Source organism: Thamnophis sirtalis, unplaced genomic scaffold (assembly GCF_051295495.1).
Source record: "Thamnophis sirtalis isolate CommonGarterSnake01/CBP01778 unplaced genomic scaffold, rThaSir2_p1.2 scaffold_18, whole genome shotgun sequence".
Lineage (NCBI taxonomy): Eukaryota > Metazoa > Chordata > Lepidosauria > Squamata > Natricidae > Thamnophis > Thamnophis sirtalis.
In genome coordinates this window covers 2648009-2668046 of record NW_028261398.1, presented here as the reverse complement: position 1 = coordinate 2668046, position 20038 = coordinate 2648009, and the positions used below count along the sequence as shown (strand labels likewise).

The 20038-nt window shown below is 49.5% G+C and overlaps 2 protein-coding genes across 5 annotated transcripts; one reads left to right on the top strand and one right to left on the bottom strand.

The window, feature by feature from the left end:
- Positions 1 to 277: 277 nt before the first annotated feature.
- PFDN2 (prefoldin subunit 2) lies at positions 278 to 5276 on the bottom strand. The gene is made up of 4 exons (XM_014072176.2): positions 5122 to 5276; positions 2552 to 2640; positions 1718 to 1841; positions 278 to 614 (listed from the first exon to the last, which is right to left on the bottom strand). The coding sequence occupies exons 1-4, from the start codon at positions 5221 to 5223 to the stop codon at positions 435 to 437; spliced, it is 495 nt and encodes a 164-aa protein (XP_013927651.2). The 5' UTR covers positions 5224 to 5276; the 3' UTR covers positions 278 to 434.
- Positions 5277 to 5596: 320 nt separating this feature from the next.
- NIT1 (nitrilase 1) lies at positions 5597 to 19664 on the top strand. 4 transcript variants are annotated; one of them, XM_087703013.1, is made up of 7 exons: positions 5597 to 5742; positions 7527 to 7616; positions 7761 to 8012; positions 10004 to 10107; positions 14422 to 14555; positions 17448 to 17573; positions 19129 to 19664. In XM_087703013.1, the coding sequence occupies exons 3-7, from the start codon at positions 7771 to 7773 to the stop codon at positions 19405 to 19407; spliced, it is 885 nt and encodes a 294-aa protein (XP_087559139.1). In that variant the 5' UTR covers positions 5597 to 5742; positions 7527 to 7616; positions 7761 to 7770; the 3' UTR covers positions 19408 to 19664. The 4 variants fall into 4 exon arrangements, with proteins under 4 accessions (XP_087559139.1, XP_013927663.2, XP_087559137.1 ...); XM_014072188.2 differs by having other exon boundaries at positions 5634 to 5760; XM_087703011.1 differs by having other exon boundaries at positions 5638 to 5755.
- The last annotated feature ends 374 nt before the right edge of the window (positions 19665 to 20038 follow it).

Sequence of the window (20038 nt, the reverse complement as noted above, 5' to 3'; positions counted from 1 at the left end):
TAAGATGGGTGGAGTTCAAGTCCCAGAATTCCCCTGCCAGCCATGCCCATTTTCTGTCTTTCAATCTTTACAACGGGGAGACGGCAGAGAAAGGGATCACGGGAGAGTAAGCAGGTACGCTATGGGGACAGACATCAAAAGGGAAGTGTTATCACCAGGGAATTGCTGGCTGGGGAATTCTATGAGTTGTAAAGTCCACTTATCTTAACGTTCACCCTGCCCCGGACACAGACAAGCCCCCGTGCCATAAAGATAACTCTACACGTGCATGTTTGCCTCCATTTCACAACAAACCAACATTTATTTAACAAAACACAAGAGGAGATGACCCTATAACATCCAGATAACGGTGGGGGTCTCTTGAGAGCCAAAGCTGCAACGGTGGGCGGAGGGAGGGTGGGGTCAAGTCCTTCCATACAAGTCCACTCTTCTCTTTAAGAAACCAGGACCCCGGCGGAACTGGATTTGGCAGCAGCCCCCTCTGGGCTCTCTTTGGCAGGTGGCTTCTGCTCTTCCTCGCCCATCAGGCGGATGTTGTGCTTCTCGCGGAACTCGTTCAGCTCCCGGCCTTTGGTCTGCAGCTGCTGGCTCAGGGTCTCAATGATCTTGTTGATCTGCAGGGGGACAAAGAGGGAAGAGGCGGCAAGAGCCAGCCAATGGGGCGCCTGGATGTTCAAATCTTGCCTGAGCCGCGAAATCTGGCTGGATGACCATGGGGCTGGTCATTCTCTCTCAGCCCAGTTTTCACTTCACCTCACAGGGTTGTTATTATTGTAGGGAAAATAGGAGGAGGAAGAATTAGATATGTTCGCCACCTTCGATTCTCTCTTAAAAATAATAAGGAAGGAAAGTAGAAAGAAAGGAAGGAAGGGAGAGAGAGAGAAGAGGAAAAAGAAAGAAAGAAAAAGGGAGGAAGGGGGAAGGAAGAAAAGGGAGGAATGGAAGGAAGGAAGAGAAGAAGGGAAGGAAGGAGAATAAAGGGAAGGCAGAAAAGAAAAAGGAAGAGGGGAAGCAGGAAGGAAGGGAGGAAGAAAGGAGAGTAAAGAAAAGAAAGGAAGGAAGGAGAATAAAGGAAAGGAGGGAGGGAGGAAGTCTCTTTTCTCACTTTCCTTGAAGAGGCAGGCGTGTGATTTGGGTGGATCTAAGCTCATAAAAATAATTCCCTGCAGTTAACGGAATTATGTCCAATGTAGCGGCGGTGAAAAGCAAAGCAGGCTGGGGAATCCTGGGAGTTGAAGTCCGCCAGGCTTAAAGTTGCCAAGATCGGAGACCCCTGGACTGGAGCGATCCAAGTCACAATTGTGGCAAAAAATACCCCATCATCAAATGGTGCACGACTCACTTAACAACCACCTTGCTTAGCAATGGAAATTTTAGGTTCCCTTGTGGTCGTAAGTCGGAGACAACCGGTGTCATATGATATACGTGGGTACGTGCATAATTTTGTATTGATTTATTTAGTCATGGTTAGGTAGGGTATATTGGAGGTGGAGACCCTTTGAGAGCTGTTATGCAACGCAATTCGATTTTAAGGCATGCCAATTAGGGGACATTCAAAGTGACAATGAAGCCGTTCTAAATCGTCATTAAAGGTGCCAAATCCACCTTTGCTCCCTCACTGGGAGTGGGAGAGGCTGACCAGTGTCCGAAAAGCATGATTTATTTATGGTTTTCTTTTTCGGCTGTCCATCTTGCTGTCAGGTAACTCTTGGCTTACCTGCTCCTTGTTATTTTCCAGGGCTGGGAGGACCTCCTTAACGGTGCGCTCCACCAACACCCCTCCTACCATGCGGAAGCACTTCCTGCTGGGGTCCACATCTCTGAGGGTCTCGATAACCAACCTGCAGAGGAGACGGACATTCCAAGCTCATTCCAGCAGCTCCGGGCAAGGCCAAAACCAGGGAAGAAGCTAGAACAGTGTTTCTCAACCTGGCTGGGGAATTCTGGGAGTTGGAGTCCAGACATCTTCAAGTTGACAAGGTTGAGAAACACTGAGCTAGAATAACCTGCAAATCAGTTTGCAAGACTTCCGCCTTGAAGCCTCACTGCAGCCCAGATTTTGAACACAGGTAGTCCTCGACTTACAACCGTTCGCTTAGTGACCATTCGGAGCTACTGAAGAGTGCCTTGACTGTTTTTCATACGTGGGCATCCCTGTGGTCACGAGAGCAAAACTGAGACGCTGGGCAACTAACTCATATTTATGACGGTTACAGTGTCCTCGGGTCACGGGATCTCCTTTTGCGACGGCCTGATAAGCAGAGTCCATTTCGAAGTCAAATTCACTTAACAACCGTGTCGCTAAGCTAACAAGTGCAGTGATTCCCTTAACAGGTGGGGCAAGAAAGGTCGTAAATGGGGCGAAGCTCTCTTAGCTGTCAAGCTTAGCAACTGGAATTTGGGCCTCAATTGTGGTTGTAAGTCGAGGACTACCTGTACCAGGGGGATCTAGGCTGCCCTAATTGAATTCCAACCAAGGCAGAAAAACATCCGGCTTTTATCTGCCAAGAGCCAAGAAAATCCCCGCTTTCCCTCTGTGGCCACGACATACTTGTGTTCGTTCAGCTCCATCTCCAGCTCAGCCGCCTTCGAAGCCAGGCCTCTCTGCTCCTGGCGGAGACGGTTGAATCCTGCTACCACCTGGAAGGAGAGAAGATCAACTCCGATCACCTTCCCAGTCCAATTATGTGTGTCAGACCTGCCCCCCGTTTGATCCCTTAGGGCAGGGGTCAGCAAACTGCGGCTCTGGAGCCGCATGTGGCTCTTTCCTCCCTCTGCTGCGGCTCCGTCACCGGTCGGCGCCACAATTTTGAGAGGAGCTTCCAGTGGGGGGAAGGAGGGGGGGAGAGAAGCACAGTGAGCCAGGAGAAGACTCTATGGCAAGGGGAGGGTTTTCCAGTTGTCTCCACAATTGATAGGGCTTTCGGTTATGACAGGTAGAGGAAAAAGTACACTCTATGGTGGGGGAACCGAACTGAATTGAACAGGGGGTTCCGGTTAGGACCTTTGTGGCTCCCGGCGTTTTCTTTTCTGTGGGAAATGGGTCCAAATGGCTCTTTGAGTGTTTAAGTTTGCCGACCCCTGCCTTAGGGAAGTAAAACTCTCAACTCCATCTGAAGCGAAAAGGCACTGACTAAAGGAATACTGGATGCAGGAGAGTCAGGGGGAATCTGAAATTCCTGCGTGGCAATGCAGAACTGAAGCAACGGTTTCCCCTAGCCCTCCCCCCGCCCATTGTGGTCCGTGGTGTAGCCAATCCATCATCAATGTGATGTTATGAGAAACCCTTTGGAGGCGTTTGGGCTGGTGAAATTCCACACCCAGGGCAAACGTCCTTGAGGATGCTCCAACCGGATTCAAGGCTGTTCTGTTCTTCATCAACTGTCAATTCCCCAACTCCCAATTTCCCATGATAAACGTATACGGCAGTGGTTCCCAAACTTGGCAACTTTAAGACTTGTGGACTTCAACTCCCAGAGTCTTAAAGTTGCCACGTTTGGGAACCACTGGTATACGGCAACCTGACCATTTGTTCCCCCTCTTGTTCCTTCCTGCACTGATGACAGTAGGGACAATGTGTTGCAGTAGCTTTCATTTATTAAATGTATATCCCATCTGTGTCACTTTCCAGAATGAATCTGGATGGCTGAGCATGGCCACTTTCATCAGAAGCCCGTTGGGAGTACGGGGTGCGTAACGTTTTAGGACTGTCTTTGATTAATGATTCGAGTGCCCTGAATTAACACAATCTTCTCCATGTGGAATATGGATTCTCCTAAGAACCTGTCCAAACCAGCCAGAAACAAGGTCTGGGTGAAGATTTGAGCTCTGGTAACTTGGAAACTCAGCATAATGTAGGAAACGCACCTCCTGAAGATGAAATCAAGCCCAGACCCAAGTCTGCATTCTTTTAAGTTCACTTCATATTAGCTCTTTGACACCAACTGCCAGGGGAGGCATCAGTTACTGAGTTTAAACATGCTTGGGATAAGCACATGTCCACCATATGTCCACCATTCCGCAAAGCCACCAAGTCCTGGCTGCTCCAGCAGGCCGGGGGGGCTTGTGAAACATCCAGCCCCACGGAAATTGTGAATGTTGCGTCTTTTTAAAGTGTTGTCTTTGTCTATTTATCCCCCTTCCCTTGTCTGTTGTGAGCCGCCCGGAGTCCAGAATTACAAGACAAAGAAATGAAATGAAATATGACATTGAGAAATAAAATGAATAACATTAAAAATAACAAATTAAAAATAAGACAAAAAACCCTCCATAGACTCAATAGAAGACTAGATCTTGGTTTTCTATACAGGTTGTCCTTGACTTACGACCATGAATGAGGCCAACGTTTATGTCATTAAGCGAGACAGCGAAGTGAACGCTGCCCCAGTTTACCACCTTTCTTGCCATAGTTGCTAAGTGAATGATTGATTGATTGATTTAATTGATTTATTACATTTATATGCTGCCCTTTTCCCCCGAAGGGGACTTGCCGTTGTTAAGTTAGTCGCACGGTTGTTGAGCGACTCTGGCTTCCTCATTGACTTCACTCGTCAGAAGGTCGCAAAAGGGGACCACGTGACCCAGGGAGACATTGCGACCGTCATAAATATGTCAGTTGCCAAATGTCCAGATTTGGGTCACGTGGCCGGGGGGAGGGGCTGCAACGGTCGTAAGTGTGAAAAATGATCATAAGCCCCTTTTTTTCAGCGCCGTTGTAACTTGGAATCTAAGGGGAATGGTTGTAAGTCGAGGACTACCTGTATTTCCATGACCCTCCTCCCTCCCCCCCCCCTTGAATTCAGGGCCCAGTTTAAACCTTCCAGGCCCAGATTTGAGTTCTAAGCCGCCCAGAGTCATGGACGGAGAGAGGCAGCCGAAGAGAATTAATAGTGAATAAAAAATAAAATCAAAATGAATAATAAAGGCTCCTAAGAGCCTCGGGGGAGGCCTGGTGGGGGCCGAGCAAACGGGCTCAGGGCGCTCTGCACATGCTCAGCGGAGAGAAGCGGCACCGTCGCCCGTGGCAACCGCATCCAACCGCCGCCTCATGCTCGGTTGGGCGCTCTGCACATGCCCAGAAGCCCGCCGACCGGCTCGCTCCCGGCCCGCCCCACGCGGTACCTGCTCGGGAGTCAAAGGCTTCGCCGCCCCGCCGCCGCCGCCGGCAGGACCCGCCGGAGTCGCCGCCACCGGCCCACCCTTGCTCTTGCTCTCCTCCGCCATCTTCGCCCTCCTCCCTCCGGGCAGGGAGAATGACCACTTCCGGTTGCCTGGGGAGTCTTCGAAGGGGGCCGGAAGTAGCCGCTGGCGCCGTTTCGTCCGCCATCTTTGCTACGGGAATCTTCCTCTCCTCGCTTCTTTTCCTAGGAAATATGACAGCATCCATATTGAAAACCAAAATTTCTGCAACAGAGAGCGAAGGTGACCCCGGAGACGTGAAAATAAGTTGAGCTCGGGCGGTTTATTTCAGCCTGGTACCTTCTTGAAGCGTTCATCTTTGTTAAGGGCGAGGCTGACACTTCCCAGGAGGCTGTTCGCCGCTACCACGTGACCGGCCCGCGAGGGGGAAAACGGCGAAAATGTGAACGTTATTCAAATCAGGACGAGAGGAAGCGGAAATGGAGCGGCCGGTTTAGCGCCGGAGCGGCCATCTTTGTTAGGGGCCCAGCTGGGATGGACTGACCTGGAACGGAAGGACCTGCCGCTGGCGTGGAAGCTCCCCGGGGCGCGCGTGGGCCGGAGGCAGGAGCGGAATGTGGGGTGCTGGAGCTGCAGGGCTGGGAGGGAGGCGGGCTGTAAGGTTGGAGGGCATGTCACGGCGTGGAGTGTGACTAACTCGGGGTAGCAAGTTGTGCAAATGCCAGGCTTTTCAGCTTGGCCCCTTTAAGAGGGCTGGACTTCAACTCCCAGGATTCCTCAGCCAGCAAAGAATTCTGGGAGTTGCAGTCCACCCATCTTAAACCATTGTTAGCTGAGGGGATTCTGGGAGTTGTAGTCTACCCATCTTAAAAGTGTTAGCTGAAGGATTCTGGGAGCTGTAGTCCAATCTTAAGCCATTGTTAGCTGAGGGATTCTGGGAGTTGTAGTCTACCCATCTTAATAGTGTTAGCTGAAGGATTCTGGGAGTTGTAGTCCAATCTTAAACCATTGTTAGCTGAGGGATTCTGGGAGTTGTAGTACACCCATCTTAAACCATTGTTAGCTGAGGGGATTCTGGGAGTTGTAGTCTACCCATCTTAAAAGTGTTAGCTGAAGGATTCTGGGAGCTGTAGTCCAATCTTAAGCCATTGTTAGCTGAGGGATTCTGGGAGTTGTAATCTACCCATCTTAATAGTGTTAGCTGAAGGATTCTGGGAGTTGTAGTCCAATCTTAAACCATTGTTAGCTGAGGGATTCTGGGAGTTGAAGTCCATCCTTAAAGCATGCTGGCTGGTTGGGGAATTCTGGGAGTCGTAGTCCACCCATCATCAAGGGCCCAAGCTTGAAACACAGCACTAGTTCTTCAGCTGGGTTCAAAGAGTTGTGTGAAGATGCCAATGAGTCACACTGTAGGAACAGAGCAGTGGTGGGATTCAGCCTGTTCGCACCTATTCGGGAGAACCGGTTGTTAACTTTCTAAGCAGTTCGGAGAACCGGTTGTTGGAAGAAATCTTTTGGTTTTCCCCCACTTTGCAGGGCTAATCCTGTAAGGAAGGCAGGAAGGAAACATTCTAGTGGTGTTTCTAGCCTCATCTTTATTGCCCGGCCTCTCCGGTTCACCCTTATCACCATTGTAACAACTAAGGTGAAGTGCCCATCGACCTGAGTGACGTTGACTTGGCCACGCCCAAATGACCACCGAGCCCCGCCTACCCAGCTGGACATTAGGGCTGGACATTGAATCCCACCACTGGAACAGAGTTAATCTATGGGGCAGGGGTGGTTGAGAAGAGGGGACAATGAAAGACAGCGAGATGGTTTATCTATGTCAGTGGTTCCCAAACTTGGCAACTTTAAGACTTGTGGACTTCAACTCCCAGAATTCTCCAGCCAGCTGCTGGCTGGAGAATTCTGGGAGTTGAAGTCCACAAGTCTTAAAGTTGCCAAGTTTGGGAATCACTGATCTATGTATCTGTTGATGGCTGATTTGTCCAAGTAGCAAAGAAGCAAATTCCCGAGATCGCCAAGGACTTCACGGTTCACTCCTGAGCTACAAATATTCTCTTCTGTATATAAACCCTTCTCCTTTTCCAGATTCTCCTAGAACAGTGTTTCTCAACCTTGGCCACTTGAAGATGTCCGGACTTCAACTCCCAGAATTCCCCAGCCAGCAAATGCTGGCTGGGGAATTCTGGGAGTTGAAGTCCGGACATCTTCAAGTTGACAAGGTTGAGAAACACTGTCCTAGACACTGAATTGTTTATACGCGAATGCTGGCTGGGGAATTCTGGGAGTTGAAGTCCGGACATCTTCAAGTGGCCAAGGTTGAGAAACACTGTCCTAGAAGCTTAGAAACAAAACACCCTTTTTCCTTTGAACTGTTCTAGGTTGAGAGGGGTGGTCCAGAAAACCTTGCAGATCCTGTGCAGTGCTGGAAAACAGTTCGGGGGGATCCAGGGACAGGGACCTGGCCACAGGTAAGGCGCCTCCGGGCTGCTTTTGCACGTGACGCCCTCGGGAGCAGTAAGACGTTAAATGCAACGTGAATTTTTTCTTCCTCATCCAGGGGGCTGAGGATTTCTGCATAGGTTTCCTCTGATCTCCCTATTTTCTCTCTCCAGCTTCCCAGCCATGTCCTCGGGGGCCCAAGGCCCAAAGCCCCTCATCGCGGTCTGCCAGGTGACGTCGACCCCGGACCAAGAACACAACTGGGCGGCATGTTCGCAGCTGGTCCGAGAGGCAACTCGGCGGGACGCCTGCGTCGTCTTCCTCCCGGAAGCCTTCGACTTCATTGGCAGCCGTACGGAAGAGACCCTGCGCCTGGCGGAGCCCTTGGAGGGGGATTATCTCCAGCGCTATCTCAGCCTGGCCAGGTGGGACACGCAGGGGGCCAGAATAGCTGATTCTCAAAGAGGTTGGATCCCTATGGGAGCGCCTAGCGACACGCAGCTAAGAGGAATCATAAAAAACGGTCCCAGAACAAATCAAGTTTGGCCTAGCGGTTAAGGCGCCAGGCTAGAAACCAGGAGATGGCGAGTTCTAGTCCTGCCTTAGCCATGAAATAGCAGTAGACTTAGCAATAGCAGTAGACTTATATACCGCTTCATAGGGCTTTCAGCCCTCTCTAAGCGGTTTACAGAGAGTCAGCATATTGCCCCCAACAATCTGGGTCCTCATTTTACCCACCTCGGAAGGATGGAAGGCTGAGTCAACCCTGAGCCGGTGAGATTTGAACCGCTGAACTGCTGATCTAGCAGTAGCCTGCAGTGCTGCATTTAACCACTGCGCCACCTCGGCTCTAAATGAAAGCCAGCTGGGTGACTTTGGGCCAATCACCAGGAGGTGGTGAGTCCTAATCCCACTTTAGGTACGAAACCTAGTTGGGTGACTTTAGGCCACTGAGTGCCGAAACGGGAGCACACGCGTCCATGTGCCGAAAAGCGGAAGACCATCTTCCTGCCGTGCGCATGCAAACCAGGCAGCTGCTCTTCTGGTTTTCGGTGCTCCTGCGCGCATGAAAACCAGCTGGCCAGAACCCGGAAGAGCAACAGGTGACGGCTCACGTATCCGGAGAGAAGGCTCTGCGTGCCACTTCCGGCGTCCGTGCCATAGTTTGCCATCCCGGCTTTAGGCCATTCATTCTCTCTCTGCTCCACCCACTCCCAGGGTTGTGATTGTGGGGGGAATAGGAGAAGGAAGGCCTGCTAGGTAAGGTTTGCCATCTTGAGTTATTTATAAAAATAATAAAAGGCAAGATAAAACATCTTAAAAATGTGTTTATCTACCGAGATGGTGTTTCTCATCGCAACTTTTAAGAGGTGTGGACTTTAAGAGGTGTGGATAAGAGCCGAGGTGGCGCAGTGGTTAAATGCAGCACTGCAGGCTACTTCAGCTGACTGCAGTTCGGCTGTTCAAATCTCACCGGCTCAGGGTCGACTCAGCCTTCCATCCTTCCGAGGTGGGTAAAATGAGGACCCGGATTGTCGTTGGGGGCAATATGCTGACTCTGTCAACCGCTTAGAGAGGGCTGAAAGCCCTATGAAGCGGTATATAAGTCTAACTGCTATTGCTATTCATCTCCCAGAATTCCCCAGCCCCAGCATGGTTGACTGGGCAATTCTGGGAGTTGGTCCACCCCTCCTGTTCCTAAAGCTGAGAAACCCCAACCGAAGACTCTTTCAGAAGCAAAAGGTGTTACTTCGTGTAGCACAGTGTTTCTCAACCTTGGCAACTTGAAGATGTCCGGACTTCAACTCCCAGAATTCCCCAGAGTTGAAGTCTGGACATCTTCAAGTTGCCAAGGTTGAGAAACACTGATCTATGTATGTATCTATCTATCTATCTATCTATCTATCTATCTATCTATCTATCTATCTATCTATCTATCTATCTATCTATCTATCTACCTACCTACCTACCTACCTACCTACCTACCTATCTATCCTCTATCTATCCATCCATCCATTATCTACCCATCCACTATCTACATCCATCCACCCATTATCTGTCTATCCACCCATTATCTATCTATGTATCTATCATCCATCCATCTCCTATCTACTCTTATGTATCATCTCTAACACCTCTCTCTCTCTCTGTTATCTATCATTTACCATCTATGTCAGTGTTTCTCAACCTTGGCAACTTGAAGATGTCCGGACTTCAACTCTCAGAATTCCCCAGCCAGCGAATGCTGGCTGGGGAATTCTGGGAGTTGAAGTCCTGGACATCTTCAAGTTGTCAAGGTTGAGAAACACTGGCTGTAGCAGATTCAGAGAGTGGCTCCATCTTCTGTGGGGAGGAGGAGGAGACCTTCAGCCAGGTAAATCCAGGTGGGAACAAACCTTTGCCTCTCTCCGGACAGGGAATGTGGCGTATGGTTGTCCCTCGGAGGTTTCCACGAGAAGGGCAAAGACTGGGAAAGCACACGACGGATCTACAACTGCCACCTTCTTGTGGATCCCAAAGGTAACGAAACGTCCTTAAATTAGGTGGAGGTCTCTCCTTGCCCACCCCCCACCCCCCAATATTCCTGCACCAATAGAGCACAGCCACAAGGGCCCAGAGTCAGATTGGACTAAAACAGACGAGAAAGAGTTGCAGGAAGTGGGCGTGGCTGGTCTAATCAAGGACCAAGGAAGACAGGATAGCAGCCTTCCAAAATTGAGAGAGAGAGAGAGGAGACAGCGGGTTGGACTAGATGACCTCCAAGATCCCTTCCAGCTGTCATTCTGTTATTATTCTGTTATTCAGAAGTTTTGGAAGTTTCATCCCTGGAGGCTTTCAAGAAGAGACTGGACTGCCCTCTGTCAAAAATGATGTAGGGGCTCCTGCTTGTGCAGAGAGGGTTGGACTAGATGACCTACAAGGTCCCTTCCAACTCTGTTAATCTGTCAGAAATGGTATGTAGGGTCTCCTGCTTGGGCAGGTGAGGGGGGTGGTTGGAGTAGATGACCTTTAAGGTCCCTCCCAACTCCCTTATTCTATTATACAGAAGTTGTGGGAGCTTCATCCCTGGAGGCTTTCAAGAAGAGACTGGATTGCCCTCTGTCAGAAATAGTGGAGGGGCTCCTGCTTGGCTGCGGGGTTGGACTAGATGGCCTTTAAGGTCCTTTCCAACTCCATTATTCTATTATGCAGAAGTTATGGGAGCTTCATCCCTGGAGGCTTTCAAGAAGAGACTGGATTGCCCTCTGTCAGAAATGGAGTAGGGTCTCCTGCTTGGACTGAGGGGGGGGGGTTGGACTAGATGACCTCCAAGGTCCCTTCCAACTCTGTTCATCTGTACCAGGATTGCCCATACTTCCTTAAAAAAATTCTTTGCAGTGGGGATAGTTGGGGGGGGGAAGCATTTAAATTCGACTTCACACATCGAACTAAGACATAAAGTGTGGCGATGAACTACATTTTTTTTAAACTTTTGTCTTATGTGTTTCTTTTAATGTTGTACGCCGCCCTGAGCCCCTTGGCAGAAGGGCGGCATATAAATCGAATAAACCTAAACCTTGGCTGTGTTTACACAACTTGTTAAGTCAAAACAAAGCATCCAGGATGGCTGAGTTTACACTGTTATTTTTCAACCAACAGCTGGTTTGTTTTCCCTGCAATTTTAGTTTGTTGTGGGACAACAGAGTGTAATCTGTAAACGTTGAGTTAGGACTCCGGGCGATGGAAAAGCAGCAGTTGGAAAGTTTACGTCCTACAGGAAAGCCTTTGGATGAATCTAAAATTAAATTAAACTTAAGAGCCTGAGATACATTGCTGATATTACATTTTGAAAGGGAGGAAAACGTTGCCCTGGAACCAGAAAAGGCAAGAGAGTTTGTGAAAGATATTTTTGGGAGAAGGGAAGATTTGTAGGTCAGGATGGAATGAGGCCGTTGTTGGGGGGTCCTCAGAGTGAAGTTGTTTTTTTGGGGTAACATCATCAGTGCTGCAAGAAATCAACCAAGCTCACAGAGCACCAAGGACTCCACAAATATAGAAAGCCATGCATTAACAGAGCAACAGGATGGGAAGGGACCTTGTAGGTCATCTAGTCCAACCCCCTGCCCAAGCAGGAGATCTTATACCATTCTGGACAAATGGTGGTCCGGTCTCTTCTTGAAAACCTCCAGTGATGGAGCTCCCACAACCTCTGGAGCAGTGTTTCTCAACCTTGGCAACTTGAAGATGTCCGGATTTCAACTCCCAGAATTCCCCAGCCAGCATTCGCTGGCTGGGGAATTCTAAGAGTTGAAGTCCAGACATCTTCAAGTTGCCAAGGTTGAGAAACACTGACATAGATGGTAAATCATAGATAACAGAGAGAGAGAGAGGTGTTAGAGATGATACATAAGAGTAGATAGGAGATGGATGGATAATAGATAGATAGATAGATAGATAGATAGATAGATAGATAGATAGATAGATAGATAATGGGTGGATAGACAGATAGATAATGGGTGGATGGATGTAGATAGTGGATGGATAGATAATGGATAGATGGATGGATAGATAGATAGATAGATAGATAGATAGATAGATAGATAGATAGATAGATAGATAATACATAGATCAGTGTTTCTCAACCTTGGCAACTTGAAGATGCCCGGACTTCAACTCCCAGAATTCCCCAGCCAGCATTCGCTGACATAGATGGTAAATCATAGATAACAGAGAGAGAGAGAGGTGTTAGAGATGATACATAAGAGTAGATAGGAGATGGATGGATGATAGATAGATAGATAGATAGATAGATAGATAGATAGATAGATAGATAGATAGATAGATAGATAGATAGATAGATAGATAATGGGTGGATAGACAGATAGATAATGGGTGGATGGATGTAGATAGTGGATGGATAGATAATGGATAGATGGATGGATAGATAGATAGATAGATAGATAGATAGATAGATAGATAGATAGATAGATAGATAATACATAGATCAGTGTTTCTCAACCTTGGCAACTTGAAGATGCCCGGACTTCAACTCCCAGAATTCCCCAGCCAGCATTCGCTGACATAGATGGTAAATCATAGATAACAGAGAGAGAGAGAGGTGTTAGAGATGATACATAAGAGTAGATAGGAGATGGATGGATGATAGATAGATAGATAGATAGATAGATAGATAGATAGATAGATAGATAGATAGATAGATAATGGGTGGATAGACAGATAGATAATGGGTGGATGGATGTAGATAGTGGATGGATAGATAATGGATAGATGGATGGATGGATAGATAGATAGATAGATAGATAGATAGATAGATAATACATAGATCAGTGTTTCTCAACCTTGGCAACTTGAAGATGCCCGGACTTCAACTCCCAGAATTCCCCAGCCAGCATTCGCTGACATAGATGGTAAATCATAGATAACAGAGAGAGAGAGAGGTGTTAGAGATGATACATAAGAGTAGATAGGAGATGGATGGATGATAGATAGATAGATAATGGGTGGATAGACAGATAGATAATGGGTGGATGGATGTAGATAGTGGATGGATAGATAATGAATAGATGGATGGATAGATAGAGGATAGATAGATTAGGTAGATAGGTAGGTAGGTAGGTAGGTAGTGGGTGGATGGATGGATAGAGGATAGATAGATAGATAGATAGATAGATAGATAGATAGATAGATAGATAGATAGATAGATAGATAGATAGATAATACATAGATCAGTGTTTCTCAACCTTGGCAACTTGAAGATGTCCGGACTTCAACCCAGCGAATGCTGGCTGGGGAATTCTGGGAGTTGAAGTCCGGACATCTTCAAGTTGCCAAGGTTGAGAAACACTGCTCTGGAGGGAAACCGTTCCATTGATTAATTGTTCTCGAGGCCAGCAAATGTCTCAATTCCAGGTTGCTTCGCTCCTTGATTAGTTTCCATCCATTACTTCTGCTTTCGGGTGCTTTGGAGAACAGGTGAGAATTCTTTGGGGCAGCCGCTCAAATATTGGAAGACGCTATCTTGTCACTCCTAGTAGTTCTGTTAAAAAAAATAAACCAACGGAGGACTTCCCACCCTTTGTTCAAAAATATTGAAAATGAAAATGAAATAAAACATATATTGAACGAAAAATATTAGATCTTGGGTCATCCATTCCAGGTGACGGGCAAAATATTCTTTTCATTCATTCTGACAAAAGGGTTTTTTTTCGTGAAGTTTGGAAAATTCCTTTATGAAAAGATCCCGATAAATTGCTGAGCTTGGAAAATGGGGGTCTTAATTTACAGGTAGGAAAAAAATATCCTGAAAGTAAGAAAAAAATTAGACATTGGGAATTATTTTTTGAAAGCATAATGTAGTCCTCGACTTACAACCATAATCGAGCCCAAAATTTCCGTGGTTAAGAGAGACACTTAAGTGAGTTTTGCCCCGATTTTACGACCTTCCTCGCCACCATTGTTAAGTGAATCATGCAGATGTTACATCAGTAACCCAGCTGTTAGTGAATCTGGCTTCCCCATTGACTTCGGTTGTCGGACGGTTGCAAAAGGGGATCACATAGCCCTGGGACACCGCAAGCGTCATAAATACGAGTCAGTTTTGCCAAGTGTCTGGATTTTGATCACATGAGCAGCTAAGTGTGAGCAATGTTTTCTTTTAGTACCGTTGTTTGAAGGGCCACTAAACAAGCCGTCGTCGTAAGACGAGGACTAACCTGTGGCTGGCATGAAGATTACATGCACGGGATTGTAATTTCGTAGATTTTATTCCCAGTCTCTTTATCTGCTTCTAATCCGCCGGGTCCTTCCTTCCTCCCTTGGCGAGGCCGGTCTCAGGGTCTGTGGTGGCCACCTATCGGAAGATCCACCTCTTTGACGTGGAGCTGGAAGGGAGGGTCTCCCTGAAGGAAAGCGCCTTCACCAACCCCGGCTCAGAGATGGTGCCGCCTGTGCCCACCCCAGCTGGAAAGGTAGGCGGTTTGGAACGGGTGATGTCCTTCAGCAGCCAAGCAGAGGGAGGACTGGGAGTCAGAGTCAGGAATAAGGCAACCTGAGAGCTCCCAGGGGGAAGAGGGAAGGGGGCTGGCAGGGAGGGGGGGTAGAGCCTGCCTCCCCCCAGATGGAGAGTCAACAGCCCCCAGGTCTGGAGGTGGCTGATGAGGAAGAGGAGGAAGAGCTGAGTCCAGTGCCTGACGCGCGAATGCACAGAAGGCAGAGGAGAGGAGAGCAGGGGAAATATATGGGCCGGTCCTTGGGCCGGAAGAGCCACTGCTGCTGGAGAAGCCCCACCCGAGCTCTGGGGATCAAAGGCAGAGGGCGGAGATGAATAGATGGGGCAGAGGAGAGGAGAGCAGGGGAAATCTATGGCCCGGTCCTTGGGACGGAAGAGCCACCGCTCCTAGCGACGCCCCACTCGAGCTCTGGGGATCAAAGGCAGAGGGTGGAGATAAATAAAGGGGGCAGAGTAGAGGAGAGCAGAGGAAATCTATGGGCCGGTCCTTGGGACGGAAGAGCCACTGCTACTAGCGAAGCCCCACCCGAGCTCTGGGGATCAAAGGCAGGGGGCAGAGATGAATAGATGGGGCAGAGGAGAGGAGAGCAGGGGAAATATATGGGCCGGTCCTTGGGACGGAAGAGCCACCGCTCCTAGCGACGCCCCACCCGAGCTCTGGGGATCAAAGGCAGAGGGCGGAGATGAATAGATGGGGCAGAGGAGAGGAGAGCAGGGGAAATCTATGGGCCGGTCCTTGGGACGGAAGAGCCACCGCTCCTAGCGAAGCCCCACCCGAGCTCTGGGGATCAAAGGCAGAGGGCGGAGATGAATAGATGGGGCAGAGGAGAGGAGAGCAGGGGAAATCTATGGGCCGGTCCTTGGGACGGAAGAGCCACCGCTCCTAGCGAAGCCCCACCCGAGCTCTGGGGATCAAAGGCAGAGGGCAGAGATGAATAGATGGGGCAGAGAACTATTCCTCTCCCGGACGGACGGACTTCTTAGCCTGCGGTGAGAGAGAAACCTTCTGCCGGGGCTCCTCATGAAGGAACCTTTGAGTTCACTTTAGAGGGTTGGTCGTTGTTTGGGGAGCTGGGTCGCAACAACGGTGCTCTGTGGCCTCCACTGGCCTCAGCCCAGAGAGGCAGCTAACCCTCCCTTCACCTGTGCAATTCATTCCCATGTGCAGGTAAGTCCTCAGGACCACAATTGAGCCCAGGATTCCTGTCGCTGAGTCAATTGCTCGTTAAGTGAGCTTTGCCTCACTTTATGACCTTTTCTTGCCCCAGTTGTTAAGTGAGTCACCGCAGTTCTTAAATTAGTAACACCGCTGTTAAGTGAATCAGGCTTTCTCCCTTGACTTTGCTGTCAGAAGGTTTCCAAAGGGTATCTCGACTCTCTCTTTCTCTCTCCCTCACACACACACACACACACACACACACAAACACACACATACCAGGGACAGTGCAACCGTCATAAGTGCGAGTCAGTTGCCAAGTGTCTAAATTTTGATGACTATGGGAATGCTGCAGCGGTTGTAAGTTCCAACAGTCTTTTTGTTTTTAAATGCTTTAAAAAAAATCCAAACCATCACTAAATGAACCGTTGCAAATTGAGGACTATACCTATAACTTTTTTGTGCTGTAAATTGTTTTTTTGTCTCCCCCCCCCCTTTTGAACTGTGAGCCGCCCTGAGTCCCCCCAGGGAAAAGGGCGGCATACAAATAAAATGATTTCAATTTCAATTTCAATTTCTTTGTGTGGTGCTTCATCCTCGACTATTTCTAGATTTTTAACTTTTAAATCCTCCTATATATTTTAACGTTTGATGGCCCCTCCACCCAGATTCCCTCTCTGAGGGAGATGGGCACTTCCAAAATATGAACAATAAATAAAAATACAAGTACATGACACAAAATTCGGACCCTGGAAAACTAACTAGCAAGGCCACACCTAGAATACTGCAATCACACTTTTAAAAAAGAGGTTGGGAGTTTGGAAAGAGGGCAGAGAAGAGCAGCCAGGATGATGGGGGACTGGAGGCTCAAACAGACGATGGAGGGTTGCAGGAACTGGGCCTGGCTGGTCTAGGGAAGAGAAGGACCAGGGGGGGCAGGAGAGCATCTTCCAATAGTTGCCCCAGAGAGGAGGAAGGGGGTCAAGCTGTTCTCCAAAGCCCCTGAAGGTCCAGAGAAGGAAGAATGGATGGAAGGAGAGATTCAACCTGGAAATAAGGACAGGGAGAACAATCAACCCGTGGAAGAGGAGTTGCCTTTGGAAGTTGTGGGAGCTTCATTCCTGGAGGCTTTCAAGAAGAGACTGGGCTGCCCTCCGTCAGAAATGGTGTAGGGTCTCCTGCTTGAGCGGAGGGGTTGGACTAGATGACCTACAGGGTCCCTTCCAACTCTGTTTGTCTGCATCTGTTATTTACAGGGGTTGGAGCATCCTGGGCTCCCATGATTCCCATTCGTAACCTTCCTTGAGGCATTCTGATATGCAGAGTCAATGGGAGGCGGTGGGGGGGGGAGATGGATTTGCTTAACGGCCATGGGAAAAAAGGTCGTAAAATCAGGCATGATTCACTTAGTGCAGTGGTTCCCAAACTTGGCAACTTTAAGACTTGTGGACTTCAACTCCCAGAATTCTCCAGCCAGCTCTGCCAAGTTTGGGAACCACAGGAGAATTCTGGGAGTTGAAGTCCACAAGTCTTAAAGTTGCCAAGTTTGGGAACCACTGACTTAGTGGCAGGGGTTCCAATCCCAACTGTGGTCGTAAGTCAAAGACCAGCCGTGCTACTTCACATGTACTCAGTTCTTAGCAGCCGGAGGTCCTGGGTGTTTCTCACCAGGCCTTCCCCGTCTTTCTTTCCCAGGTGGGCCTGGCCATCTGCTATGACCTCCGTTTCCCGGAAATGTCGCTGGCCCTGGCCCAGGCGGGGGCCGAGATCCTCACCTACCCGTCAGCCTTCACCGTGACAACCGGCGCCGCCCACTGGGAGGTAAGTCCCTCGGCCTTTACTACAGGTAGTCCTCGACTTACAACAGTTCACCTAATGACCATTCTAAATTAGAACAGCCCTGAAAGAAGGGGGCATTTTTCACACTTACGACCGTCCCCAGGGTCACGTGATCAAACCTCAGACACTTGGCAAGTGACTCGTGTTTATGACGGTCACAGGGATCCCGCTTTGCGACCTTCTGACAAGCAACGAGGAAGCCTTAACAATTGTGTTATTAACTTAACTACTGAATAGCTCACTTAATAACTGTGGCAAGAAAGGTCGTGAAATGGGGCAGCATTCACTTCATGAACGTCTCACTTAGCGACAGAAGTTTGGGGCTCAGTTGTGGTCGTATGTCGAGGACTGCCTGTGTTACGTTCACAGCTTCCTTCTCTCCCTCTCTTCCTTCTTGTTGTCAGTGGAACAGCTGGCCACCAGAAATTATGGGCACTCCCATCACTGGGTGTTTTTAAGAAGACTCTAAACCAGTGTTTCTCAACCTTGGCCAACTTGAAGTCCACCGGACTTCAAGCTGGCCAAGGTTGAGAAACACTGCTCTAAACAGCAACCTATCTGACAGGTATAGATTGCCCTGCTTGAGTAGGGGGCTGGACTAGTAGACCTTGTACTCAGGACCTAATACCACTCCACAAACCCTTAGTAAGGCCACACCTGGAGTCCTGCACCCAGTTTTGGACACCAGACTATAAAAAGGATGTTGAGACTCTGGAAAGAGTGCAGAGAAGAGCAGCCAGGAGGATGAGGGGACCGGAGGGTAAAACATAACAATGAACGGTTGCAGGAACTGGGCCTGGCTGGTCTAGGGAAGAGAAGGACCAGGGGAGGCAGGAGAGCATCTTCCAATAGTTGAGGGGCTGCCACAGAGAGGAGTTAGGGGGTCAGGCTGTTCTCCAAGACACCCGAAGGCCAGAGAAGGAAGAATGGATGGAAGGAGAGATTCAACCTGGAAATAAGGAGGAATTTCCTGACCGGGAGAACAATCAACCCATGGAAGAGAAGTTGACTTTGGAAGTTGTGGGAGCTTCATCTCTGGAGGCTTTCAAGAGGAGACTGGACTGCCCTCTGTCAAGAATGGTGTAGGGTCCCCTTCTTGGCCAGGGGTTGAACTAGTAGACCTAATCTAGAGGAAAGAAGGACCAGGGGAGACAGGAGAGTATCTTCCAATAGTTGAGGGGCTGCCCCAGAGGGGAGTTAGGGGGTCAGGCTGTTCTCCAAAGCCCCTGAAGGTCCAGAGAAGGAAGAATGGGTGGAAGGAGAGATTCAACCTGGAAATAAGGAGGAATTTCCTGACAGGGAGAAAAATCAACTCATGGAAGAGAAATTGCCTTCGGAAGTTGTGGTAGCTTCATCACTGGAGGCTTCCAAGAAGAGACTGGAGTGTCCTCTGTCAGAAACGGTGGAGGGTCTCCTGCTTGGGCTGAGGGGGGTTGGACTAGATGACCTCCAGGGTACCTTCCACCTCTGTCAATCCAACCTAAATCTAAAACCTTCAAGGTCCCTTCCAGCCGATTCACTCTCTTCTATTCTCCAGGTCCTGCTGCGAGCCCGTGCCATAGAGACCCAGTGCTATGTGGTGGCCGCAGCCCAGACGGGCCAGCACCACCCGCGCCGCACCTCCTTCGGCCACAGCATGGTGGTGGACCCCTGGGGTAGTATCGTGGCCCAGTGCCGGGAGGGGCCCGGCCTCTGCTTTGCCGAAATCGACCTGGCCTACCTGCACCGCCTACGCCAGGAGATGCCCGTCTTTGCCCACCGCCAGCCTCGCCTCTACAGCCGGGCAGCTGGCGAATGGGGCTTTGCGCCCCCTTGACGGGCTCAGCCTCCCCAAGGAGGGGGCTTGGCTGCTGCAGCTGGATTCTGCACGGTCCGGGGTCTCTGGCCCCTCCAGGAGCTGCTGTCCAGAGGGGCCGAGGGAGAGAACCAGAATGCAGGGGAGGGGGGACATTTCAACACAATCCCCTCCTGGTGGGAGCATCGGATGTTTGGGGTTCAGACTGGGGTGGGGTCCAGCCGGTCCCCTTCCCTCTAGGGGGCCTTCGCTCCTGAAATAAATTCGCTTTTCAGCCACACGGCTTCCCTCTCTTCACTTCCATCCAGCTTTTTCTAAGACTCCCCCTTTCCCTTTGATCAGCAATGTCCAACCTCGGGAAAATTGTGGACTTCAACTCCCAGAATCCCCCAGCCAGCAGAGTTGAATTCTGGGAGTTGAAGTCCACAGGTCTTCAAGCTTCTTGAAGAGCATTTGGAGACTTCAGCTCGTCCAGAACGCAGCCGCGCGAGCGATTGTGGGTGCACCCCGGTACACCCACGTTATACCTATCCTCCGCGAGCTGCACTGGTTACCGATTGGTCTCCGGATACACTTCAAAGTGCTAGTCGTCACTTATAAAGCCCTTCATGGTATTGGACCTGGGTACTTGAGAGACCGCCTGCTGCCAATT

Excerpts from the sequence above, each read along its gene's own strand:
- PFDN2 (XM_014072176.2), bottom strand. The coding sequence starts at position 5,223 with ATGGCGGAGGAGAGCAAGAGCAAGGGTGGGCCGGTGGCGGCGACTCCG. Across the intron at positions 2,641-5,121 it reads AGCCTTTGACTCCCGAGCAG|GTGGTAGCAGGATTCAACCG; the intron begins GTACCGCGTGGG and ends CTCTCCTTCCAG. Across the intron at positions 1,842-2,551 it reads ATGGAGCTGAACGAACACAA|GTTGGTTATCGAGACCCTCA; the intron begins GTATGTCGTGGC and ends TCTCCTCTGCAG.
- NIT1 (XM_087703011.1), top strand. Across the intron at positions 7,617-7,760 it reads GGACAGGGACCTGGCCACAG|CTTCCCAGCCATGTCCTCGG; the intron begins GTAAGGCGCCTC and ends TTCTCTCTCCAG. Across the intron at positions 10,108-14,421 it reads CCTTCTTGTGGATCCCAAAG|GGTCTGTGGTGGCCACCTAT; the intron begins GTAACGAAACGT and ends GGCCGGTCTCAG.